This window comes from Nothoprocta perdicaria, unplaced genomic scaffold (assembly GCF_003342845.1).
Source record: "Nothoprocta perdicaria isolate Ctin4 unplaced genomic scaffold, notPer1 scaffold_39, whole genome shotgun sequence".
Taxonomy (NCBI): Eukaryota; Metazoa; Chordata; class Aves; order Tinamiformes; family Tinamidae; genus Nothoprocta; species Nothoprocta perdicaria.
This window is the reverse complement of record NW_020455632.1, coordinates 3,945,663-3,971,106: the sequence shown is the minus strand read 5'-3', so window position 1 is coordinate 3,971,106 and position 25,444 is coordinate 3,945,663. Positions and strand designations below refer to the sequence as shown.

The 25,444-nt window shown below is 41.4% G+C and overlaps 2 protein-coding genes across 2 annotated transcripts; one reads left to right on the top strand and one right to left on the bottom strand.

Annotated features, from left to right (window-relative positions):
• The first annotated feature begins 1,988 nt into the window (after positions 1-1,988).
• On the top strand, positions 1,989-18,024 carry LOC112952121. The gene is made up of 23 exons (XM_026044928.1): positions 1,989-2,228; positions 2,322-2,380; positions 2,514-2,606; positions 4,217-4,344; positions 5,479-5,625; positions 6,293-6,364; positions 7,296-7,463; positions 7,567-7,663; positions 8,241-8,458; positions 9,724-9,877; positions 10,775-10,983; positions 12,236-12,353; positions 13,222-13,427; positions 14,052-14,169; positions 14,252-14,418; positions 14,546-14,646; positions 14,740-14,867; positions 14,979-15,029; positions 15,125-15,308; positions 15,391-15,514; positions 16,542-16,638; positions 16,839-16,943; positions 17,765-18,024. Exons 1-22 carry the CDS (start codon positions 2,200-2,202, stop codon positions 16,919-16,921), a joined length of 2,751 nt encoding a protein of 916 aa, XP_025900713.1. The 5' UTR covers positions 1,989-2,199; the 3' UTR covers positions 16,922-16,943; positions 17,765-18,024.
• A 4,331-nt stretch (positions 18,025-22,355) lies between these two features.
• TTC32 (tetratricopeptide repeat domain 32) lies at positions 22,356-24,364 on the bottom strand. Its single transcript, XM_026044942.1, has 3 exons — positions 24,249-24,364; positions 24,004-24,164; positions 22,356-23,034 (listed from the first exon to the last, which is right to left on the bottom strand). The coding sequence occupies exons 1-3, from the start codon at positions 24,362-24,364 to the stop codon at positions 22,907-22,909; spliced, it is 405 nt and encodes a 134-aa protein (XP_025900727.1). The 3' UTR covers positions 22,356-22,906.
• Between the last annotated feature and the right edge of the window lie 1,080 nt (positions 24,365-25,444).

Below are 25,444 nucleotides of genomic sequence, written 5' to 3'. Positions count from 1 at the left end.
TGAAAAAAAAAAGAGAAACTAAAACATATTCATACAGTACCTTTCAACTCAGAAGTATTCAAATCATGAATCATCTTATCCACTGCAGAATGCTATCACCCCAACACCAAAACACAGCAGCTGTTTATTAAGCTACAAGAACATTAGGATGGGTGTTCTTATTCTACCAAAACAGCCAAGAAAATTGAGTAGACAAAATATAATAACTTGGAATGCACAAGTCTATCCTCCCTACCTTAATAATGAGTACCAGAGAGACTTTAGGGACCACAAGCAGCTGATAATTCCAGACGCCCCATGTTAACAATGCTTTCCGCAGCAGCTACGCAATCCCTGGAAGCCAAAAGGATTTGACCTGGACTTGCTTTGCTTTGCTTGGTTGACAGTGAGGCTAAATGCTGGCTATTGCATACTGACCACAATTGCTATGTCACATCCAAAGTCTTGTCTTCCACATTTAGCACCACAATTAATGCCAACAACAAAGTAATCTTGAAGCTCTAAGTTCTCCAGAGATCCGGAAATCCATCTCCCTACTGCTGGTGCAAGGAAGTCAGCTAATTGCTGTCATGTACCTGTCCTGATGGCTGGCTTGCTCTTGATTAATGAATTGCAGTAACACTTTCACAAACATGGCTCCTTCAGACCTTGACCCTCGGTATCTCAAAAAGATGCTACATGGCTCTTGGAAGCTGCTTATCAGAATTGGAACGGTTTGCTACCCAAGTATACTGAAGTTTTCACTCAAAATTCAAAATCTCATTGTTACACCACACTCATCACTGTGGTATCTGAATACAGCCTTTCCAGCTGAATTCCAGTCACAGCTGGATTCAATGAAGAGTCACTCTTAATCCCAGCAAAGCAAAATTAACATAGGCCAGGATCTTGCAGTGAGTTTTCTGTGGGCTCACAACAAGGAGTTTGATCCAGAAGTTGGACCCTGGCTTCTRTTGAAGGGGAGAGGGTCTTGTGGCCAAAGATGGTTATTTACAAGATAGCTGAAGTCCCGTGGCTCTGTTCCAGAGCACTTACATAAGAAAGCCACCATTTCCTGTCGTATAAAGTGAACATGCCTATCTCACAAGGACAGTTGCATGGATACTGCCATTAATGCAGAGGCCCTCAGAGAAAAGAGGACAGGAAAAGGAAAGCTGATTATGCTCTGTCCTTAACGATTTTTGTTGATCATGAAGCAGTACAAACTATACCTTAAAATCAATCTCACTTCTACAGCACACCTCTGTTCATATATGTGAATCAACGTACAGTTGTAACTGCATAAGGATTGGCTGAGCAACACCATGGAAGAGATGAGAAAGAGATTAAACTTCTGTTTTTGTGACTAAAATATTAGCTTTCCTGTATTTCTTAACCTTACAGTCTTGCCACACAAGCTGCATTTGGGTTCATCAGACGTTGGCATTTCCAGCCAAAGGCTCGAAAAGCTGTCTCTTTGCAGCCAGTGTGTTTGGCCACTTACTGACCAGACGTGTATTTGGTGGGACTGATTCAATGATAATGGAGCACTTCTAAAGAAATGATATTTTTACTGAAACAATACATTTGGAGTAAAAGTAAAGTACTTTTGGAGAGTAAATACAATTTACTGTCCAATAATCAAACAAATCAAAGGGTAAACTACCTGGGTCCATTAAAGTGAAACATGCAGCTGCCAAAGAACTGTTGTTATCTCTGGCATGGCTGGGTCATTAGGACGTTTCATGGAAACAAAAATATATTTCCTACATAGATCCAGTTAAAATGCTGCAGATGCACTTGAGACCTGAAGCCAGCGCTACTCAACAACCTTCTAGGGGATGCTATTTCTTCCTAAGAGTTGACAGAAAGCAGTGAGCACCTCAATGCTGCACTTATCACAATTAGGCTCATCAGTAACAAATGACCTTGTAAATAAATACGTGGTGCTCTGCCCTGGCTGAGTGAAAGGGACATTGCCTTCTGCTGCAGAGAGCTCAGATAATGTTGAAGGGCACTGCAGGATTCAACCCAGCCTTCCCTCGGGAACAGGAAGCTTCCTTCCTGATTCACGCAAAGTTTGGAGAAGACAGAGTAATATCTCCTTTATATTAGTTGAATATACTTTTCCTCCTGAGTCTGACTCTTCTCCACAGCTGCATCAGCTTTACTTCAAAGTGAGGAGGACTCTGCTGCACATGCACAGGTCTCCGGGGACATATGGAGGCTGCAGGTTGCTCCCTATGCAGGTAAAAGGTCTTTATTTTCTGCCTCTTTCATTCTTCACCTTCATCTCTGTTTCTCTGCTCATCCCATCATTTGTTTTTACATTTATACTGCAGGACCTGGTTCCTTTTCTTGTTGTTCTGTCTGGCACAAGGGAGGCGCATGGCTCCCCCAGGTTGGTGAAGCATGATGAAAGGATAGCAGAGGGTGGCAAGGACAGTTCTCAAGGGAGAGACTCAAAAAGACATATGTCTCTCCTCTAGACTCCTGTCCCACTGGCTCATCTGTTCTCTGTGTGCTTCCACCAGGTTTTGTAGAGAGCAGTTGCCACTCCAGGATTTTTTGGATGAAAATGAATAAACTCTTTCTCCAAAGAAAGTTCTTCCAGCTGGAAATTAATGGTGAGTCACAAAGTGGTTGCTCTAGGCGAGATAAAGGCTGGAGCACGACCTAAGTTGGTGTCTATGAGCTGGATGCTGCAGCCACATTACTTACTATGTGCTACAGAATGTCCTTGCTGCCTGCTCCTAAACCTGACCACAATTAATCTGCCTAATATCCCTACGGATAGCTTGCCTCTACAGCCATAGTGCCCTTTGCTTCTTCTGTCTGAGAAAAGGAGAAAAGACAATCCAATATGGRAAAACTGTGATTTGGGTCTTATTCTTTTCTCTGCTGAAAGCTTATACATCTAGCTAGGAAAAGAAAAAGGTGAAATTGTAGTTTGGGTGTATCCTGGACAGCACAGATGACAACAGCAGCATTTGCCATTTGTTGAGTAATATTCTGAAAACACCCCCTCAGTGGGTCCTGGGGACTTCGGCAATTGAAAGACCTTTATTTATTTATTTTTTAATTAACATCACAATGACAGTGAAATGCTGTTTTAAACTGAACAAAGCGTATCCACTTGACTGAATAAAGGAAAAAAACTATTTAACCAAAATGAAAACCAGAAAACATTCATGCTAAATTGAACAAAATATGTGATTTCACCCCAAACCATATTTATTTCTGTTGAGATCGGTCCATTTTTTTCTGGGTTTGTTTTCCCCCCCTAYTCCCCCTCTTCCAATTAATTTGGAGGCAGAACTGAAAAAATCAAGTACAGCAAGGGTGTGGAGAGAAGTGAGAACTTTTATGAGAGCAACTGATATCTCTGGAAAAAAACAGACAACCTCGAGGCACACACAGTTTGTTGGTTTCTTCCAGCTCTATCAGCTGGTCTTATAAAAGCTATTCTTCCAAAATTCTTCTCAATTATCTCCTGCACTATCCTGGCTGCAAGAATATGTCTACTGAAACAGCAGTTATTAGTACTGTCCGACATATAAAGATGACAGATAAACCTTGAAATTACAATGACAGCTAGTAAAACCCTATCTGCTTGTACAGATTCTTGTGTCTAACCCAAGACTAAAATAGTTCCTTAATCAGAGGAGTAGATAATTAACAGAATACAATGTTATTAACTCTACCAGCATCAAGCACTGAGCTCAATCTCCTAGAGTGCCTGTTACTCAGCTCCCCTCTAGGTTTAACAGTACACAGTGCTTTGTCTGACAGAGATAAGGGGCAAACATGATCAACTTGTAGAAATGTCTGTCCAAAATATGTCCATGACCACATCCTTTGATCTTAGTAAGCAACAGAATACCAAACTTCAGGATTTTGAAAACAGATGGGCATAATAGCCCACAATTCTTTTTAAAGAGCAAAACTGGAGCGGGAGAGGTGTGTGCAATACTTAGGGAAACTCTTCTTGATAGTACTTCAAGGTGGTTGGGGCACAAGTTTCYGGAAAAAAAGTGGGCACTAACTGAGCATAATGTGTGTGAGCCGGTTATCACRTGCACTTTAACATGTAACAGCATGGCTTCACTAGCTCCTTAACAAGACACATTGCTGGAGAGCACTCAACCCAGATGGTCCTCTTTTCTGAAGACAGTTGGGTGAGGAGGCCCCAGCAGTGCCCTGTTCAGCGATTTCCCCTATATCCTTTTTTCCATAGATCCTTATGCTGGCCCTGTTCTGCTGGATGAGAAACTAGCATCTCGCTGTGGCTATGTCCTGTCAGAAGATGTATGGGGCAACCCCATCTTCCGTGCGTCAGTGCTTGGCTGTCATGTGGCCAATGAGGTAAGACAGACTGAAAACCATTTCAGAYAGTGTATGCTCTCCAAAAACATAAGACTGGGATATTATACGACATTCCAGTGACATGTTTTGAGAACTCAAAAAACAGTGAACTCAAGGAGTTAGTATAATGTTGGTGGTGTGTAGACATGAATAGGCAATGGCTCTCCAGTGTGAGGTTTGTTCAGTGTGACTGACATGGGATTTCCTCTCTCCATGAAATGACACTTAGCATAAATCTGCTGACTAGCTGCCAGCGCTGAAGCATATCCTTGTTAATGCTGATTTGCCAAAGAGTTTCTTGAAAGCCTCTCTGGAAAGAAGTAGGCATCTGCTTGAAAAAGCAACATTTGCCGTATGATTCTGGCAGATCCTTTCCTGGCTTAATTTACTAGTAATGTGCCTGTTAACACATGCCTAGGAACGTAGATCACACACATCTATTAGACCCAGATTTGTCTCATGTAACTTGAGACATCTAAAAGATAATGTCTAGTCTAAACTAGTTCTTTACACTTCTGCAATAGTCAATGAAGAAAAACAGGCATCTCTGGAAGGTGATTCACACCATCCCAAAATATGTTTAAAAGTTTAGCCCAGATTTCTAATTTCTAAATGATAGTTGAGATGAATTGTACCCCACTTGACCTAGAAATAGAATATAGCAGAATACAAACTTCATCTTTTGTCTGTCTTGTTGATTCTGGAAGCCTCGCAGAAAAAATAAGATGAAATTTGTTGGGTAGATCTTATTCTACTATGAATAAGAGGTACATTGTGCTGTGAAATGACCAGAACATCCAGTTTCTCTGAAAAAGTTTTGCATTTGTTTGGTTTTGTTTTTTTATTTCTGTAGATAACATCCATGTGTGATAGCAGCACAATCAATGTCTTTATGTTTGGCTCCTGTGGAGCTGAAGCACCGAGAGGAGATCTCTTAATAGAGCTAATTTAGATAGTACTGTGGAGAACTGTCACTACAGGCCTCACTCTGCTTTTGTCCTTGTAAAGAAGCCCTCAGTACTAGCTGCTCTTGGTAACAGGACAGTAGGAAAGATGGTCCTGTGCTGCCATTCCTGTGTGTATATGAACATGACCTTCTACACGACCCGTGAAATTTCTAATTCTTCTTYCTAGGCAGATGAGCTGTTTTCACTTACTGTGAACATCAGGGTGTCCTCGTTTCCAAGCATGAGAGCAGCTGTGACCTACACCTACCCTATGTACTGCTCCTACTCTTCCTGGGCTCCAAGAGAAATWGTGTGTGAAGAAAATTACATGGAGGTAAAAACTTTCCCATCAAAAGCTGAGTTACATCCAAGCTCCCTGCAAGGCACAGCAACCTCCACAAACACAGACTTATGTTAGAAGTTGATTTTACACTATGTATCCAGGGCCAATAGCAACATGTGGCTATTCAGCAGAAAGCCTAAATGTAGATACTCATTAATAACACATTTACATGTCATTGGCATATTTTATGCAGTGAAACTCAGTTAACTGTAAAAAAATGCTGTAATTCATGTCACTGCAAGAAAAACAAAAGCCMGAAAGCCCCTATCTGTTGTATACCTGGTTCCCAGATATTTAACAGAATCATCATTTTACCCAGTTATACACAGAGACTCACAGAAATACAGAAGGTTTGAAGTTGGAAGGAATCTCTGGAGATCATCTTGTCCAACCCTCCTATGCAAGCAGGATCACCTAAAGCACACTGCCCAGGACTCTCTCTGCTGTACATGCATCCCCATAAATACCATGGCTTTAGTTTTCATTTTAAGAGCACAGAGCTTAGAGCAGTCAAGAACCTTTAAAGTCAAGAACCTACAGTGAATGTTGCTTGCTAAATCCTAACAGACACTTGGGAAGAAATCTGAAAGGCCTCCTCTCTGAGGCCTGCAATAATGCTGAAGGTTTTATTTGTTCCAAATCTCATCTGTGTTCCCAGGTATCAGTGAAGACTGATGTCCCTGCAGTTTCAAATGACTACACTTTAGCATGGATGTCAGCATTACCGGAGGTATGAAGGAGAGTCCTTCCTAGCAGCTCTTAGCCTCTCTCTTCTCTCTAACATTGTAAGTCATAGAAAAATGGAATGTCAAAATGCCACAAAATACTGAAAAATCTCTCAAGTTTTTTTAAAGCTCAAGACTGCAAAATATGCTTAGGTAGGACAGAAAGCCTACATATGCTTGTAAGAGTTAGTAGAAGCTGAGTTCAGAACAAAACAAAGGTAGGTGGTCCTTCACATAACGGCTAGTGAATCTGTCAAAATCCTTGCCAAAAAGAAGCTGTGGCTGCTAAAAGTTGCTTGATCTCAAAGGGATTCAGGAAACATTCACAGAAGAGAAATCCAATAAGACTTACAAAACACAAAGAAGCCACAAATACTCAGAATTATTGTTTCAGGATGGAAAATATTAGAGGAAACTATATGCTTATCTTGTTTTTACTCATGCCTCACTTCTTATGTCCATAAGGTTATTCTCCTCATWTGGTCATCATTTGAGAATAAATACTGTCTAAGACCGACCTCCGTCCTAGACCAGTGCATTCCTCTCTTCTTGTGTGACACAGCATGGTTATATACTATAAAAAGTAGTCAATCGTTTGACCTACAGACTGCTCCAATAGTCAATGTGCATGAAGGCAACTTTTTTATTAACAGTACACATAATGTGGGGGGATTGGCCGGGGGATTTGTTCAAGGCCGCCAATTTAAGTTTCTTCTAGGACYGCTGTAACACTCTCTTTAAAAAATGCCTTGAAGAGCTATAGGATTTCTCACTTTTATATRCATCAAGGCTGTTACTTGTGGACTGGTGCACTGGTATTCCCTGTGCACCTCCAGTTATTCCAGCTCCTAATGAGAAAATAAATGCTACACTTTCRGAACATTTTAAGAGGCTTTTGTATACTTGTATCTTATGTAATTTCTCCTCCTCTTGCAGACTCAAAATCTTGCATACCAGCTATGGCAATTGATGTTTGTTTCTCCATCAGGGAGAAAGAGAATAATGGTAAGCGATGCAGCTAAACTAGGCTACAGCTTCAATAACACCCTGTCTCGAGTATATCTCCGTGCGCCCTATCACAGCAATGAGTCTGATTTCAGCACGGTGAGTTGTTGCTCTCAAAGAAATACAAAATTGTGTCATTTTCGTTACCTCTCTATAACATTTGTTTTCCTTTTTTTTTTTTTAAATCTCTGCATCCCAACAGGTTAGTGGTGTAAATATGAACATGGTCACTTCCACTTCCATGTACAGGCAGCGGTGGCTGCTTTTGCTTATTGACACAACTGTCTCCTGTCCTGTTGGTAAGGATTCCTTCCTTGTTTACCAGAAATAACTGCCTGAGGAGCTAGTAAGAAACACAGTCTGCACTGTTCCATGCAACCTATATGTTAAGAGAAGAGGTTACTGCTCTTTGGAGCAGCATGAGCATGAGTAGCATGGAGTGTTAATGCCTGACAAACATTCTCCCTGTTGTGGCTCTACATTACTTGTGTCCCTCATGCAGTGCCTTGCCTCTGTTTTTCCCCTTCTCCCACATCAGATTCACGGAAGTGGAGACAAATAATTGCTGCACAAGGGCTAGAGAGCGTGTCTCACCTCAACTAACCCCATGGCCTTGGCTCTCCACTGTCATATAAATGCATGCAGATGATGCAGCTTTCTGCTGTTTTGACCTACCTAGTCCTTTTTGGCAGAAAGGCAGAGGTAGCCCATCTCTTTAAAAAAAAAAAAAAAAAAAAAAAAAAAAAAAAAAAAANCAGTAAGAGCTGCACTGCATCTGCTTAAAAGGAGTCAAGGAAAGACAGCTTTTGCAGCATGAAGACTCACTGGGGAACTCCAGTCACCTGGTCTCCTGGGATTGTCTTTCTCACTCAACAGATGGTACCAGCTTCACTGATACTACATTAACATGGACTGTGCCAAGCATTATCCCCACATTAGTGCTTCAAGAATCTACGTTTTTGTCTAAAAGCATTTCAATGGGAGTCAATGGCCAAGTCATAGCAAACCCTCAGGAGAAAAACTACTTAATGGAGCACAACACCACACATATTGGAATAACTATCCCTATTGGAGCAGAAGGAGGGAAACTAAAGGTTAGTATGAACTTCTAAGAGACTAACACAGTTCATGGGATGCCTCATGGAAGAGGTTTTCAAATCATGATCCAGACAATGATTGCTGCTTAGACTTCTTATATACAGAACTACAGGAACACTTAGATGGTCTTTCTCTATGCTCTGGAGGCACTTAATTAGAAATTAAGTATCTCTTTGGAAAACACGATAGAAGCAAGAGGTTTTATTTTCAGGATAATCTATAAACTAATGTCCATAGTAATAAATTTAAAATGCTGGAGTTTCTGGGCACTGGAATTCAATCATCTGCTTTGTCACATTCTGAAAATGGTCTCTGACATACTTCTGGCCTGGGTCAGTGAGCAATTTCCCAGCTAAATCATGCCATCTGCATGGAAATAGGCATGGGACAGAATTTGCTCCCATTATGTAGTCCGGTTGCAGCTGCATTTCTTTGGATGCTTGGAAAGCTTTAAGAGTATGGATGTGACTTAAAAGCCAGAAAACAGGYTCTGGTATTCTGCAGTTTACTAATACAGAATCAGTGTCCAAAGAAGTGTTTGGTAGAAAGCAGCTGGCAAGGAGCATGTTCTTTCTAAAGACGAACTTGTGTAACTTGGATTTGTCCCCTTCAGAAGTTCWTTTTTTTGGTGTATTAGTGGATCTACACACATTACTGTGTGTATTACCATGGTGCAAAATATGACATGGTGCAAGACAGAGTTAGTCTGAAGAACCATCTAAAGTAGAATCACAGAATCATAGAACCGTTAAGGTTGGAAGGGATGTTTAGAGATCATCGAGTCCAACCCCCCTGCACATGCAGGGTCACCTAGATCATGTGGCACAGGGCTGCGTCCAAGCAGGTTTGGAAGACCTCCAGAGAGGGAGATTCCACAACCTCTCTTGGCAACCTGTTCCAGGGCTCTGTCACCTTCAAGTACTGACAAACTTTCAAAGCGAACCAGGATAAAATGAAAGGCGAGACTCAGCCAGAGCCAAACAAGCAAAGCTGGGGGAGGAGTGGGGGGTCAAAATACTGTTTGCTTACTCAGGTTAATGAGTAATGCTCCCCTGATGTCTTCTTGCTGAGAACATCTGGGTCAAACATGGGACAGTCAAGTGGTCCAAATAAGCAAGCATCTCACCTAGCAAAATCCATTTCAAACTGTCACAGAATTCTGTTCTCTTTCTCTAGAGTAAGAATTTTTTAAATCATATTCAGTTATAATTCCACTGAACTACTGAGTATGAAAGCTTCTTCCTGAATTTTACCTCCTTAGAGCTCTGTATCTGGAGGTGTGTATGGAGTCATTTACAGCATTGACTTGTTCTTGGAGCACACATGGACAGATGCAGATTGGCAAACCACAAAGTATACTGTCATCAAACCAATCGYTACACCTTTTATACCACAAATACCAACTGTTATCAACAGTAAGTCATTCTTCTTACTGAATTTTACCAATGTCTTGTTTTTGCTGAGTTAAACATTTTTCTATTTGACTTCTGCCATGAGCTTAGATTCACCAGAATGTTCTCAATTTGCACTTCCAATTTGCTAGTCAAACTCAAGACCCAAGCTTTGATAAACCAAAACAATCTTGTCAGCCTCAATGGATGCTCTATTCCCTCTTTATGGAATAAATTAAAAATTGAGTCACTGATGAGAATACGAGCATTTCTGTCACTTTAAGGGACATTTTTTTTTCTATTGAGCACCAGAGCCTTAAAGTAAAGATGTTGCATTGTGTAATTATCACACTAGGGAGACAATCATCTGAGGACAGTGTCCACTAATGTCATCTTCTCTTCAAAATTGTATTCATTATCCTCGGAGCACAACAAAATCTTGCCAACCAGTGGTGTAGTAATGGTGTTTTACAATATTTTCCATTGCATTAAGGTACTACTCATCCAGTGGAGTTATCTGGATATCTGGATAACTAATACAAAAAGGGAAAAAAAAAAAAAAAAAAAAAAAAAAGGAGACTCTTAGGTTACGCTATGATAGTTTTTCCACATTTTATGTGGCTAAGCTAGATTCTAGATTTCATTATAGGAAAGTCACTGCACATCATAGTGCACCTCTAGAAAGTTACTGATCCCACTTCCTGTAGAGTTTAATGTATTTATTGTTAATCTCCTACAGCTTGAAGCAATTCTCATGTACTCAGAGTATCTCAGATCTGACTAGAACACAAACACTCATTAATCAGAGCCATTAAAGAGATAGCTGTTGGCAAAGTTTCCTGGAACTTGAATGTGAGGCCACCCTAACTGTCTTCATTACTTGATCCGCATCAGCAGTAATCTGATGTTCTCTCCCTGCAGATACTCTGCCAGAGGAAAGGATATTTAATGTTGCATTTGGACACTTTCTTCCTGATGTCTCTCTGGTGTCAATCACAATAGGAAATGTGCCTTTTACCCTAAGACAAGCACAACATCAGGGGTATAAGATTTATGAAACTCCTTTTTCTAATACAACAAAAGGATTCATCCTGGAAGTCCCTTTTGATGATCCGTATGTTCTAAAGGAGGTAAGATACAGCAGGTTGCCTCAGCGGGTGAGTGGAAGTGGTAGGGCAGTCCCTTTCCAGAATGTCTCTGGCTTTTAATAACCAACAACTGTTCTACAATTATAGAGCTGTCAACGAGTCTTAGCTCATCTGAATTAAGATTAGAGGTTTGTATGTCCCCACCTTGCTCTCCCTAGGTCTCTGGGAGAAGTGCAACACCAAGTGTGACTAGATGATATGAAATATGACTTCCTTTGGTGTCTGTCAGCATGGCTAATTTTCAAGTGCAACGCCCAGCAGGAAGAGGTTTGTCAAATCTCTATTAAATGCTGTCCCTTGAAACAGGAGTGCCTTGGAAAAATAACCAGCAGTTATTGCAATCCTGCAAACAGCAGTTACCTACATTCAGTTATTCTCAAATCTATGTCTATGCAGAGCCACTTGAACACTCACATAGGCCATGCCCAGTGCAAGTAAGTACAGACAGACTCTGGCTATTCTATATGTAATTTTCTTAAATTTCAGGCCATTTGTACTTAAAAGGTTTGTAAAGAGTAAAAATGCAGAAAGGGAGTCTAATTTCTAATTTTAGTGGGAGGACTTAGCTGTATGTCCTCTATGATTCCCTGGACCAAATCTAAGCTGCAGTGCTATTTTCTGCTGTAAGGAATACATTTTGAATATATAGGATTAGGACTTGTGCAAATAATTTTCAATCTGCAGTCAAGACTATTAAAATGTATCAAGGGTCAAAGCAATCAAAAAAAAAATCAAAGTTAAATGTTTCTTTCAGGTTGAACCACAGATTTGGGGAAACTTTTACTTAAGTAAATGAGGATGTTGAGAAAGATCTCTTGTAATGACATACCCTCATACCTTCTGCCTTACTGGTTACTTACACTCCTGGGTCCACGCTCTTAATAAAGAAGAATATGGATTTGGACCCTAATCTCCTTCAACAGGCTTTTTTTTTTTTTTTTTTTTTTTTTACCACTGAGGTATATAGGAAACACAAATGTCTTCGATTCTGCCTCCATTTTCTGAACAGGCACTACATTATCCACATTTATGTTTGGCCAAAATAGTTGTTGAATTCAGTCCAGCTTTCTGAACAGCTTTAGGCCAACTGAAACGATGTTTTTGGAGACTGAGCCGTTTGCTGGGAGAGGAGGGTGTTGTAATAATTACTTAGTGCTGCTCAGGACATACATTCCTGTCCGTGCTGGAAGCCATTGCTACTACGGCCTAACACTTCTCTCTCTYTCTCTTTCAGTACGTGAATAAAAATGAAACAAAATATACCCTTCTTCTTAACTACACTCTAAATGTGGGTCCAGAGATGACACTCTATTACCATTCAGCAGAGCTGGAATGCATAATTGCTGATATCGGTAAGCTTTTCTCATGCTAACTGGCTTACATTAACAGCATGGATCAGTTTTTCACTGAACTCTGTGAGAATGGAGTTGGGCTAAGGATGAGAGCTTTTGGGAAAACCCCACCCTTCAATAGTTCATTATTGGCAACATGGACAACTTGCTGCTTTTCTGATGGCAGCTGTCTTGTATACTGGCAATACAGTCTGCCCTCGAGACACTGAGAGCAATAAAAAATAATGTGTAAAAGGATCTGGCTAGAAAACTCAGCAAACAAGATGCCTCATAACTTGAATATACATCTACTGGCAAAACTTTCAGACATTGCTGTGAGTTTCAGTTTGTCCTCAAATGCAATTTCGCCTCTGTGTCCAGGGCAAGCTCAACTGGATTAAATAAATGTCTTTAACTCCAAAGACRGCATTTCTCTAAGGAGACAGTCATCTGTTAAAAGATGTATTAAACAGGTTAGTGGAACAGTCAGGAGCTATGGTTGGTATTTTCTCAAACTTCTTGGATTTTTGGATGCCATGAGGGTTACAGAGTCTCCTCACTGTCATATTTTATCTTCAAAACAGCTCTGGGTTCAGCCCAAGGAAGGCTGGCTGAACAAAAATATATTTACATACATAGTTCAGCTTGTCCTATTGAAACAGGGAGCTGGCAAACCACTGCTAAACCATGAGGATTCTGATGCCTCCAATTGTGAACTGCTATATGCACAACGCAGCCAAAAGACTGCAGATGATGCCAGTATGCATGTAATAACTCTGCTGTGCTGCCAAAGGAAAATTTACCCATGATAGAAATCTGTAACTTAGCCAAGCAACATTGCTCAAAGCCTCATTCGTTGCTTACCCTTCATCCCATCTTGTCTCCACAGAACTACCAGAAGCAGTTGGTTACTGTGATAAAGAAAACCTGTATCTAGCCATTCCTATTTTAGGCCTGCACCAGTACTGGAACCTATATATTGGTAACAAACTTCTGAACCGGCACACTGTACTTACAAATGGGTATTTTGCAGCTACCAATTCTACCCACCTGATCTTGCAAATACCTTTGTTTGCTATAGGAGTTATCTACGAGGTACATAAGCTGTATCATGCTGCCTTCTGTAAAGTGTATAGTACTATTTGCCCATAGATTATCCTAAAGTCATAGTTTGTAGTGCTGTATCAAATGTATTAGAAAAACGCAAAAAGAAATGACTCTATGTAAGTGCAAGTAGGACAAGAGGAATCGGACATGCACCCTTCTGGAAACTCCATGTATTATGTAATCTGCAGTGCTAAGTTGTCTCTAAAAGGTATACACCAAGTACTGAAAAACAAACTCCTAAGTATTTTTAGTACGATGAGACAAAATGTCCCATCTGTAGTGAGCCAGAAAAAAAAATATTCCAAGGTTGCTTTTATGAAAGAAGCTCTTTTAAAGAACTTTTTTTCAGAAATGTTAAAACACAACATGGAAAATTGATGCTGTAATAAATATCTGAACTATGCTACAATTACAACCCGGAAGTTTTCTCTCTGTGACAATAACCAGTTAATTCATACCAGAAAACTGCCTCCATGTTGCATCAGGCTTTAGTTTTCACACTGACTTAATTCTTGTGACTTGCTAGCATTTAAAGTACCACAAGCTGAAGAAATGCACATAGGATCAATCACATGCTTTGACAGGAGACCTCTTCTCTCACTACCTTCACAGGAAGTGTCCTTTCAGAAAATCAAAGCAAGGTTTGATGTTGTCCTAAGGAAAGTGAGAACTCTGGAGACCTTAGAGATCTTCTCCACTAGATGCAATTTTAATTCTTCAGCATTTGTAGGTAAGTTGGACAAGTGATTGATCAGTATATCAGATCTGTGATACTTCCCTTGAGCTTATAACCAACTATATGATTTTCTCAGTATGCCACCCAGATGGGACTATAATGATATCTGCCCAAATGAAGACAGTTCCTGCTATTGATATGAGTAAAACTAAACTAAGGGATAGCTCTTGCAAGCCTAAGGAATATAACAAAGAACATGCCTTCTTCAAGTTCCATGTTACTACCTGTGGCACTTCAGTAAGGGTAAGGCCATGGCAAGAGCCAAATACACCTGCAGGAAGCCTCTGTTTCTCCCACATTTTCTTTTTTGCTCATCTGCCCCCCATCTCCCAAGAATAATCAGTTTTAAATGAGTTTCTTATACACACAGTTTGAAGGTGATCACATTATTTATGAAAATGAAATCTCTTATGAAAAAGAGACTCTCCCAGGACGGAGTCTGCCAACAATCRCAAGAGATACAGACTACAGGTAGGAGTTTGCTTGTCCCTGCCCACTTAAGACACTGGGCTGCTACAGCTGATGGAAAAATGAATACAAAAATTACCCTTTTTCCTGGTATAGATTAACAGTCTTGTGCTACTACCGAGCAAAAGAGACAGTGATGCTGGGTGCCTTCATTAGTGATTCATCCATGCCCAAGTCACCTCCCTTTGGCTCTGGAACAGTGGTACCAAGATCAAATAGTGCAGGTGGGAAATTCTCTTCATTTTGAAACCTGTGTAAATCAATTATAAGCTACTTATTTTAAGACTTAGCCAGCTTCTTACTAAGGATCCTTTTGAACATTTTCTTATCTGCAGTATACAGAAGAGTAAGACAAGTCCTGAATGTAGTTTCAAGGGTGTCAAAAGGTAAGTTTCCTTCTCCACAAAATTACAAAATTTGCAAATATATTTCAATTTAAATAAAATTAAATAACAGCAAAATTCCTTGGTGTTTTCTCAAGATGGATCTTTCATGGAATTCTATGAACCGAATACGGCAGTACTCAGACGATTCTTGGACCCCGTGTTTCTCGAAGTTGAGCTGAAAGATGAAAGTCCTGAAGCAGAGTTATACTTGGATAATTGCTGGGTCACTGGGTCACTAGACTTCAACAGCACCCCAAGATGGAATATCACTGTGGATGGGCAAGTAGTTACTGAAAGACCAAYGTGTGCATTGGAGAAGCCCTGATTTCTTCCAGAACTGCTAATCTCTTCTCTTAAATAGGTGTGAGATTAACAGCAATGAGTTTGTTGTGGAGTTCTGTCCAGTAACTGTTAGCAGCAGAGTGACACATCCTTCACGTTTTAAAAGGCTAGCAGTAAGGATCCTGACACAACCACTGGAACAGGTAAGATTAAGAGAAAGGATAACCTAGCATTCATGGGCCCTGCTCTGTGAACTCTTTACAGAATATAAGCTGTGACCATTTTTCTGAGTCAGACTGCTTAAAAAATAGCTAATTTAAGCACCTCACAGACTTAAGACCTGTACAGCAGACAGCCTAAGTAGCCTGAGTGGTGTGCAGCTTTAATTTAGTTCTCTTCACACAGTCACAGTTTCAGTGATTTAAGRTTGAAATGACTGGAGTAAACAAAAGACTTTGGTATGTAAATATGATTTTTATATGGTGTTTCTGACTTTTTACAGGGTCATTTCATGGCACTTGAACTCAAAATGTCTAACACAAAACAGTCAACTAATGTACCCCATCCACAGAAAATGGAGCTTAACTGTCTCCCATCTATCCTAGGCAGTCAATCACCTCCTTGGATACTTGCCCAATAGGCAAGGAAGCACAGGCATGTGGGTTTGGCCTTATGCTTTTGGGGTTGTTTTCCTCTAACAGATCTAAAACAGGAAAATAAAACTGAGGACAGTCAACAGAGTGCTTTGTGCCTTCTGCATCCCCCCAAGTCCGCTCCAGCACCGTGTATTGATACAAGCCACGGCAATACCCCTGCCTGGGCAGCTAAAGTAATCACATCATTCTCTGACTTGGCCCTTCTTAAGGAGTTCAGCTCATGAACTTGCTAGAACGAACATGATGCAATTCTGGCACATGTTGCTTCCTAAGTGGGCAGCTGCATGTAGCACCAGATTGAGTTTCTGTCTAGCTTTGATATGTAGCCTTACTGCAGCTCATGAGGTTTTAACTTCTCCTGTCTCAGCCTCTCAGTTACCAAACTGCCTGAGGGCTTCTTTGACACCAAATTTGAAACGCGATGCAGATTCAGCTAGAAGGTGCCACATGAAAGTGTTCAGACAAGCTTAAATCTAGTCAGCTGTAACTTTTGCAAAAGGCAGACAAGAGACAAAGCAATGCTCTGTAAGAGGAGATTTTATGTGGACCAGGTAGTATTTTGTCTCTTTTTCAGGTGTACGTGCACTGTTCCCTGGCAGTCTGTTCTCCTACCAACATATTACATGGCAGCCTCTGCAGAGGACAATGCAGCTCTAGCAAGGAGAGGAGGGGTAAGAGAAAAAATCATTGCAAAACACGTTTGGCCTGAGGTTTTTAAGGTATTTAGTAAACCTTGTTTAAGGGACCGGAAAAACCTTGAACAAACATCTGTAACATTACTCTTAGCTGTTTCTTCAGTACCTTAACACTTAATGTATGGAATTTCTGTATCCTTGAAAAACTACCCAAATGTACTGTGTGTCATTCTCAGACTTTCCTAGTCAACATTCAGTCGGTCTCCAGGGCTACGTACTTGCTGGACCAGTTTGGATTGCTGATCCAGATCTAAGATGAAAGTCTACATAAACTGAAGATGGTAAGAACCCTTGGCCTTGTATTTTAACCTAGAGAACTCCCCATATTTTATGGCACAAGCTTTGTCACTCAAGGCATTAGAATAATTGGCTCTGGGACATTGTCCTCTACTTGGTGTCTTTCTAAAAGCATTTCGAGCCAGAGGCACGAACAAAGCAACAGTGTTTGGGGTTTCCTTGTCTAGTTTGAGCCCACAAGAGAGAAAACAAGGACAGTTACAGGCCAGGTCAAGCACAAGTGCCCTGGCTCTGAAGATAACGTCAGCGGGAGAGCGGGGCATGCTGGAGCTGGCCTGGAGCAGGCAGTTTTGCAATCAGCTGCTATTTCAACAGATTTTCCACTGGACTGGAGCAAACTGACCCCAGCAATTACCACCACTTGACTGAAAAAAATATATATGCAGAATATTAAAAACAAAATTAAGGCACACACTACTGCCACATTACAAATACTTCTGAATGGTCTAAATTTCCCACATTGTTCTTTTATCTCCCTTTGGAGGACCACAGCCATACAGCTGTGTGCTCCTGCCTCACTCCTCATTTTATCGTGTATGCCTGCAACAGTACCTGTAATCTCTGCTGTGCTGGTTTAATCTCTGCTGTGCTGGTTATCTTCTGGACACAGAAGTTACCTCCTTCACAACTATCTTGTTTTAAGTGAAGAGATGAGACTGTGGGATTTAAGACAGCACTACAGCACTGAAAAATGACTAGGGTCTGCTAACATGATTAGTAAATATTTTAACTTGTTGCCTATGAATGGAAAACTTAACCAGAAAATAGCCCAAAGCTGCAAAATAACATTTCCTTTCTCTTCTAGCTATAGAAATATGGACTTGTTGAGCACTAGAATTATCCCAACCCTGATCATGGCTGTTTCTTTCAATGCTTCATAAGGCGATTGCTGATCCACTCAACTGAATATAAAGTACAAATGTAAAAAGTCAAATAAAAGTACATATGAAGTCATGTAACTGCAGAACATCTCCTTGCTATCYCACCATCTACCACCTCTACTAACAGTGGCTCTGAAGAGCCAAGCCATCTCCTACTCGGCACCTCTTTCACATCAGCGCAATGGCAGGATGGTTTTTTTTCAAGCTTTTGGTTAAAAAGTTGCATCTAGCACATTCCTGAGTTTCCCAGAAATGTATTTGTCTTGTGTTTTCTTTTAAGAAGACAATGTATGGAGAAAGCTAACTACAAATTGGAAGAAGCTTAGAAGCTCTGAAATCAGTAAAAAAAAAAAAAAAAAACTCACCTGGAATTTTACTTTTCTATGCCTACCATTTAAAAAAAAAAAAAGAAAAAAAGAAAAAAAAAAGGAATAAAAAATAATAAGCTTATTTTTGTACAGATCAAGGACAAACCAGACAAGCTCTCAGATGCAGATCACTCTCAGGATATGCCCATAGTGTAACTGAAGGTGTGACTGCAGCACAGCACAGCATACTGAACAGCCACTCAGTATCAGTGGAGACTTGCAGAGTTGTCAGTTCAAGCTAATAACGCAGATGGGCCCAGAATCTCAGCCGGGTACAGCTTGTAGAGCTTGTATCTTCACAGGCTGACTAGACTGCACATGCTGCAGCCATGCCTGAATAAACACAGTCTGAGAGATACAGATACTGAAGGACTAAGACACATAAAAGGAAATCCTATGGCACGGAGATCCTCCCCAGAAATCCCTCAGCGGCAGCCTGGGAGGCACCTTTCTCTGCTGTATGAGCAGTGCACTCTTCTGGCTGGAGCTAACACTGCAGGGCCACACAAGCCTGCCGCTTCCTCCTTCTCCAACATGTCACGTTCCCGTGTTCAGCGTCAACAGTAACAAACTCATAATTTTCTATTATTCTAAAAAGCAATTTGCAAAGAGTAGGTCGATAAATTAGAATGAAACAACTTGTAAACTTGTTTGAAGGCTAAATAATGGTTCCTCTTTCCCCAGTGCTCACAGGGCACATTCTACAGTTCCACACAGAGGCCATGCTGCACCTGCCCTGCGGTATTGACGAGATCAAGGGCCCTGCAGCACATGGAATACCCCAGATCTTTGAATTTGCCCTGCCAAAGCAGAAGCAAGTTCAGCAATCTGTGTTTGCTACTTTTCCACCCAACACCAGGTAGTTGGTGAGACCTTTCCCTGATTTCCATATCAGGGATGCCAGATTTCAATCTCCAGCATTCCAACAGGGCAGCCAGAGAAACTTAACATCCTTGATTGCCTGCTCCTGGTTTTGTTCTTTTCYCAACAGTTCTTTTACACTCTGTTACATTAACATGTCAGACTTACTAGGGTACTCATTGCTTAGCTTTGAGGGCATCTCTTTGACACCCTGTGATTCTGCCACACTACTGGTATACATCTTGCTCCACATCCAAAGGCTATTCCCAGATAGAATAGAGCAGATTCGGCAAATAGAGCTGGGAAATAGAGCCTTGTCATCTAATTCATGTCCTGCATTCCAGTTCAGGCCTGAAGGCTTAAAGTCTTTCTTAGATATGGCCCTCAGAAACTACTTGGTCATGTCACTACGGCTGTGAGAGACTTTATTATTCAACTGGTGTAGAAAAAAAGGCATTACGGAGATGTGGGAGACTTGTTAAATATAAACTAATAAGCACACAGGAGTCTGCAAGCAAGTCTTGAAAATCATTGACCTTTGGATCACCCTTCACAGCAACACAGTGAATACAGGGAACCTGACTTGAAAGCTACTGTTACAGTGCTTGTCTATGACAGGGATAAAATAGCTTTTCCTTCCWGAGAGATGCAGTTGTCTTTTGGGCGCATGTCAGGCCACATTTATTGTACAATACAAAGACATGAGTGATGAAAAACCTGACAGTCAGAAGCTGTTCCAATCCCTGCTCACAGAGAGGGATCCTACAAGGAAAACCTTGGTAAGGGCTGAGCTTCAGCTCAGCCTTAGCTCTGTTCAACTAAATGATCCTAACATGCTACTAAGTGGGTTGTCACYTTGATCTGACCCCAGAGCAAACTTCTCTCATCAACCAGGTCTTACACTGTGAGAACAAGGACCATGCTGAGGTTGAATCTGTTCTGCACATCCAGGAATTCCATCTACTAGAAGGTGAACCTGAAACAAAGCAGTTCCACGTAAATGCTGATTCCTACACATTATGAAAGCAGAAACATTCCCATAGAAATTGCCAGAATACATTGGACCTCACCACATCCTGTGGCAGTACCAAAATGGAAAAGGGAAGAGAAGATGGAAATTGCAGAGTACTCTCCTCATAAACAAACATGTCATCCTCCTACTAGTAGTCTTTAATTTTGTTCATTGGTTTTGTCTCTGTCTGAAATTTTCCCTGGTAGTCTAAGGTCATTAGTGTATGCATGGCTAGACTGGATATAAAGGTGTTAAGTTCCTGCATGCTATTCCAACATGCAGGGACTTCACACACATTTCACTACTTACTTTTCATCAGTTATCTATTAAATGTGACATTGCACAGTGCAGACCACTTCTTACAGCCAAGGATTTTAATTCTTTTAACACCGACTTACTGCTGTTGTCCATTTACAGGAATTTCCTTGTCACTTGACAAGCCCCTTTTCCCCCTTCAGTGTGCCACAGCTTTCACTTGCAAATGGTTTTCCTTGTTCTCCATTCTGCATTTCAAATAATACTGTACAAGAAATGTAAAACATAAAACTGTTCTGTTATCCCACTTTTGGGTTCCTAGCTCATACTTCTGTCATGTTTTCCTACCTTTCCTTAAAAGCCCTGCAACACTGTAAAAGGAACAAGCGATGCAACTCCTCCTCCTGTGTTTCCGCACGAGAAAACAGGGTACAAGGAAAAAACACAGGACGATGATGTTAATCTTTGCCAGATTCTCTGAACATGTAAGATCTTAGAAAGTGGCCGTCGTTCCAGATACTGAAGGGAAAAACCATTCTGTAATGTGATGAGGAAACTGAGTACTTTTTGTATATTTAGAGAGAGCAGCCCACTGGATGAGAACATGTACTTACTGCCAGGATAATCCCAGCTACGAAGAACAGCTGAATGATGGAGTCGCCAGCAAAGGCCTGTCTGGAGTGGCAATGTGCTTTGGAGAGTAGGTTTATAGGTTGGAAAACTTTGGACGGTGCTCTGATTTATTCACGTCTGCAAYGTTTCTGGCCCAAATAAATGCTTACATTAGCACCAACCTCCTGCTGCATCTCTGCGCAGTACAATGACCGTGACAAGGGAACGATGAGCAAAGGCAACAGAGAAGGAAGCCAGGACTGAGATGGATGCTCTACAGCGGTTTATAATTTTTAGGCAGACACAACCTCTAAAGATTAGTGAAAAGCCACACTACTCTCCACTGCAAAAGTGTCCAAAGCACATTACTAGTGCTTTTACAAGCCAATCTCTGAGTTTCTTAGGGAAACTCAGAGATAACAGAGATTTATATATGTAATTTTACAACTCTCCATTATACTTTCAGTTCTTAAAGAACTACAAATAGTAAACCTTGCAGGGCTGGAGTTATTAAACACATTCAATTTTTTGCCATTGATAATTATGTTTTATTATATCCTTTCAACAGTCCTGAGAATACCATGCTGCACYTAATTTCAGACAATCACTGAAATTTCACTAATTTGAAACTGAAAACCCTGATGGTTAGGAGCAACAGAAAGCCTAACCCCATAATCCATGTGTGCATCTGAGAGAGGAGTATGTGTTTAACACTTTTACTGGCTGAAACTACCTTTAAATTATCCCAAATTATGCCAAAATACACCACAACAATTCATTCCTTTACAGAAGAGACAAGGAATTCTGTGGAGAATCTGCTATGAAATTGTTCCCAATTTGATGAAAGAGCCCTTTGCCAACAATGGATATGTTAGAATTGAGCAGCACTCATAAAATTACATGATAGGGGAAWTATGAGGAATACTATTATTTGAATTCTTGTCTTATTTTCCAAAATATGTAATTGATATTGATCTCTTTCAATCATCATCTATATGCTATCACTTAAACAATCAGTGTTTTGCTTTGCGCAGAGTCACATCCATGATCTTTCCTTTAAGTCTTTCTACCCGTTTTCCTCTCAGACTGCAGCTTTGTGGTTCAAATTCACCTGCTCTACATTTTCATAGCATGCTGCGTCGGGGACATGTTTAGTTTATCTAGTTTTTGTGTCTGAGATGGCAGGAAAAATGTTGGTCTTTATTAATATATTTAAGACAGATCATTAAGATACAAAAATCAAATCAGACCAAAAGCTCTGTATATCTAGAAAATGCCTTTTCTCAGCCCTACGCCCCAAATCTTTTCACTCCAACTGTTGCTGTTTCATCCACAAGTTGAAAGCAATCTCAATGGAGCTTCTGGGGAGCTACACAAAAATTACTACATATTTCACAGGCTAAATTCTCTGCTCATGACTTACCGAAAGGGTCCTACCTGTTTCAGTGAACACTGCATTTGTGAATGCTATAGAATTATCCATAAAGAAACTCACCATAAGGAGCAGAATTTTCACTAGCAGCATTTATAAAATATATGCATATTCTAATACACACAAGCAATCAAAAAGCACTTCTTTTAGTAGAACTTTTATTTCCCATGTAAAATACCATGGAATTTCTTATACCTTATTGAATTTCAACAATTGTCTCTCCCCTTATGCACAAAAAATAACACTATTGGGTATTCACAGTCAGCTGAAGCTGAAGATTTCATATTATAATTTTCTGCAATTGATCTTTTCAATAAAAAAGTGAAGACTCCAGCCATGAATAGCAGCTCATTTGCACTCGCTACCATAAGCTCTTTACAAACATGAGATTCATTTTACATTTACATTCCCTAACTCATTTACCCAAGAATTCTTCAGTAGAGCACATATGCAAATGATCTCGCATTTATCCATCACTGCCAAAAATCATGTAGGTATTCAGCAAAACATTTTTATATCTCATTTTTTAGTAACCTCTCTTTTGTTTTGCTTCTTTATCAAGAATAGCCTGCTTTAGACTCAATGCAGCATCTTCAAACTGAGGGTTTAACTCCAAAGCTTTCCTGAAATCTGTCATGGCGTCATCAAAGCATCCTGTTCCAAAACAAAAGAGAAAGAATTATTTTTCAGTAATTAATCTCAGAAGCCACAATTGACTTGAATGACTTTCACTAACAAGAAGTACCCACTGTGCTTATTGAGCCTGTTACAATATTTGTTTTCTCCTTAAGTCCAAATGGGAGTTGAAGGTGTACRTATCGCAAGTCTGAGTACTCACTTTGGCACTAAAATTGGGAGAATTTGGGCTAYATATTCCAAGAGAAAAGGCCAACTAATGGCAAGAAACTAACAGCAGAGCTGTTTTAAACCTAGAAAGCAGGCACGTTGCTTCTAGACTATGGCCTTGGTCAGGCTCCTTTCTCAGCACTATCCCTCTCTAGCCCTTCAGCATCTGGAACTTGACCTTGCAGCAGCCAAGCTCCACCAAARGGGGCTGCAGTGTCATTTCCTTATGGCATATTCAAAGCTCGGGCAGTAAATCCCCAGAGATTACAGACTGCAATTGAGATAGCAGTGCTCACTGCTGCAGGGCCTAAATAAGAGTCACTTTACCTTAGATTTAATGGTAATGTTGCAATTTTGTAGCTTTAGTCTCATGGAAAGCTTTCCAAAATAGACATTTAAATTGCATCTTTCCCCTAACAAACAATACCAGCTCAAATGACACAAAAGCATCACTGCAAACAGGGACATCTAACTGCCTACGTGTGGCAGACCTCYAGGCAGAACCTCCCAGAACTAAAAGGGAAAAATTCCTCTTTMTGACAGTAGCAGACAATGCCAGGGAGGTGTCTTCCTCTGCAAAATGATTTTTCCCAGCCTCTGGCAACCCTCGGGATRTAAGAGGTGCCTCGGTTCCCGCCCAGCGCTGTGAAGGCCCCCTGCCTTTCCCCCGCACTTCGCGGCCGGCAGGCCCCGATGCCGGGCAAGGGGCAGCCAGGGGCCTGCCGGCCGCTCGGCTCGCAGGGCGCGCTGCCCCGAGTCGGGCCTCCGTGCACGCACCGAGCCGGTAGAGCACCAGGCCGCGGTTGTAGTAGGGCACCTCGAAGTCGGGCTGGCTCGCGATGGCGGCCGCGTAGTCCTCCAGGGCGGCGGCGAACTCCACGCGCAGGTACCTGAGGTGGCCGCGGTTGTTGAGGGCCGTGGCGAGGTCGCGGCCGCCGCTGGGTGGGGGAAAGCAGGCGGAGTGGCCTCAGCGCTGCCGCGATGGCGGGCACCCCTCCCCGGCCCGTCCTCGCTGACGTTACCCGCCGGGGGCGCTGCAGGCGATGAAGCGCCCGTAGAGCTCCTCGGCCGCCGCCAGCTCCCGCGCCGCCAGCCGCGCGTGCGCGGCCGCCAGCAGCTCCGCCGCGCCGCGCTCCATGGCGCCCGTTAAACGGCCGCCCCGCCCCTCCCGGCGCCCGTTAAACGGCCGCCCCGCCCCTCCCGGCGCCCGTTAAACCGCCGCCCCGCCCCGTCCCTCCCCGTGGCCGTTAAGCCGGCGCTCCCGGGGCGCTCTGGCCGCCAGGGGGCGGCCGCGCTCCATAGCGGCAGTCGCGCCACCATAGCCCCGTATACRTTAGAGAGACCTGGAGGAACTAGTGTGCTTTCAATAGCAATTCAGACGAGTTTAATCAAAATATATAATTACTGTGGTCCCTTGTTAAAACACGCACTGTGGCTGAACTATGGTCCTAATTTGTGGTGCAGGCTGTCAGGTCAACCCCCTACTCCAGCTACTTTCACAGGGCATTCCTGGTATACTTCTCAAATTTAAATTTTAACAAAGAAAAAGAAAGCTCAAATAACCTGAATAGAAAAAAAAAATTTAATAATGTATATTTTACATATAATTTTCCCAACAAAAATATCCGTACCAAAGAACTCATAGCAGAAACAGGGCAATCCTCACTATTTTTTTTTTCCTTAAAGAAGAAACAACATACAAACTAATTTTTAATGCTAGTGAACGTTACCAGCCTGTCACATGCTAACTCCCTGTGGAACAAACTTATGCCATGGGTAAGTGACCTGCAACATTTTCATACCGTACCATGAAAGCAGTGGCTAAAAAAATAGCAATAAAATTGAAAAGCCCCCTTCTAAATAAGAGTCCATATCCTTTCATTCTTCACGTGTAACGAAGATAGCTGTTACAGCTCCTGAGATCTGCTTAGCAGATGTGAGTTGCTCGCTTCAAGCTACTACCTTGTAAAAAAGGAGCCCATTAACAGCTCCTAGTCTGAAGGATCATATTGGTTTCCTTAGATGATGAAACAAATCGTCACAGGAACAAAAAAAATCTTAAGAACTCCAATGCTTATTGAAGGCACTGATTACTAAAGCTTTGCAAGTCCTTTGTTGGTACTACAGTTTTAAATACATTTGGGAAAAGAAAATAGCATAAATATGAACTATGACTTAAGTATCACCATCCTAGTAAAGCAAGTAGTAGAAAAATACA